Source organism: Myotis davidii, unplaced genomic scaffold (genome assembly GCF_000327345.1).
Source record: "Myotis davidii unplaced genomic scaffold, ASM32734v1 scaffold472, whole genome shotgun sequence".
Taxonomy (NCBI): domain Eukaryota; kingdom Metazoa; phylum Chordata; class Mammalia; order Chiroptera; family Vespertilionidae; genus Myotis; species Myotis davidii.
This window is the reverse complement of record NW_006283774.1, coordinates 15264-15826: the sequence shown is the minus strand read 5'-3', so window position 1 is coordinate 15826 and position 563 is coordinate 15264. Positions and strand designations below refer to the sequence as shown.

Here is a 563-nt window from a genome sequence, read left to right as displayed (position 1 = left end):
CAGAGCACAGAGTTTATTTAAGGGCGGGGTGGGCAGGCGGGTGGCTCAGTAGCAGGTGCCGTCCACCTCTGACAAGACCACGGACACGTTGACGTGGGTGGGTTTACCCGCCAGGCGGTTGATGGTCTTCTGCGTGAAGCTCAGGGGCAGGGCCTCGTGGCCCACCACGCAGGAGTAGTTGTCCCCGTTCTTCCACGCCTCGGCGTCCACGCGCAGCACGCTGGTCGTGGCGAACGTGGCGCTGCCCTGGCCGGCCTCGGGCAGGGGGCTCCACGTCTGGTACTTCCCTCGGGGCAGCTCCTGGTTTTCGTGCCGCCACTGGACCAGCACGTCGCCGGGGTAGAAGCCCCGCACCACGCACGTCAGCGTCACCAGCTCGTTGAGGGCCAGCTCCTCCGTGGGCGGTGGCAGCAGGTGGACCTGGGGTGGGAAGGTGTTCCCTGGGGGGCAGAGGAGCCGGTTAGGGATGTGGGCAGGGAGGAGAGAGCCCCTCTGCCCGCTGGGTGCCCTGTGCCCAGTTTTCCTCTGTAGAATGTGAGTGGGGCACCAGGGGTCGGGGCCGG

General features: G+C 67.5%; 1 gene segment (V, D, J or C); it reads right to left on the bottom strand.

Annotated features, from left to right (window-relative positions):
- Window positions 1-10: 10 nt before the first annotated feature.
- LOC102751652 overlaps window positions 11-563 on the bottom strand; it is a 5947-nt gene continuing 5394 nt past the window's right edge. The window contains 1 exon segment of the C gene segment in view: window positions 11-440. Within this exon segment, the coding sequence occupies window positions 46-440 (395 nt within the window).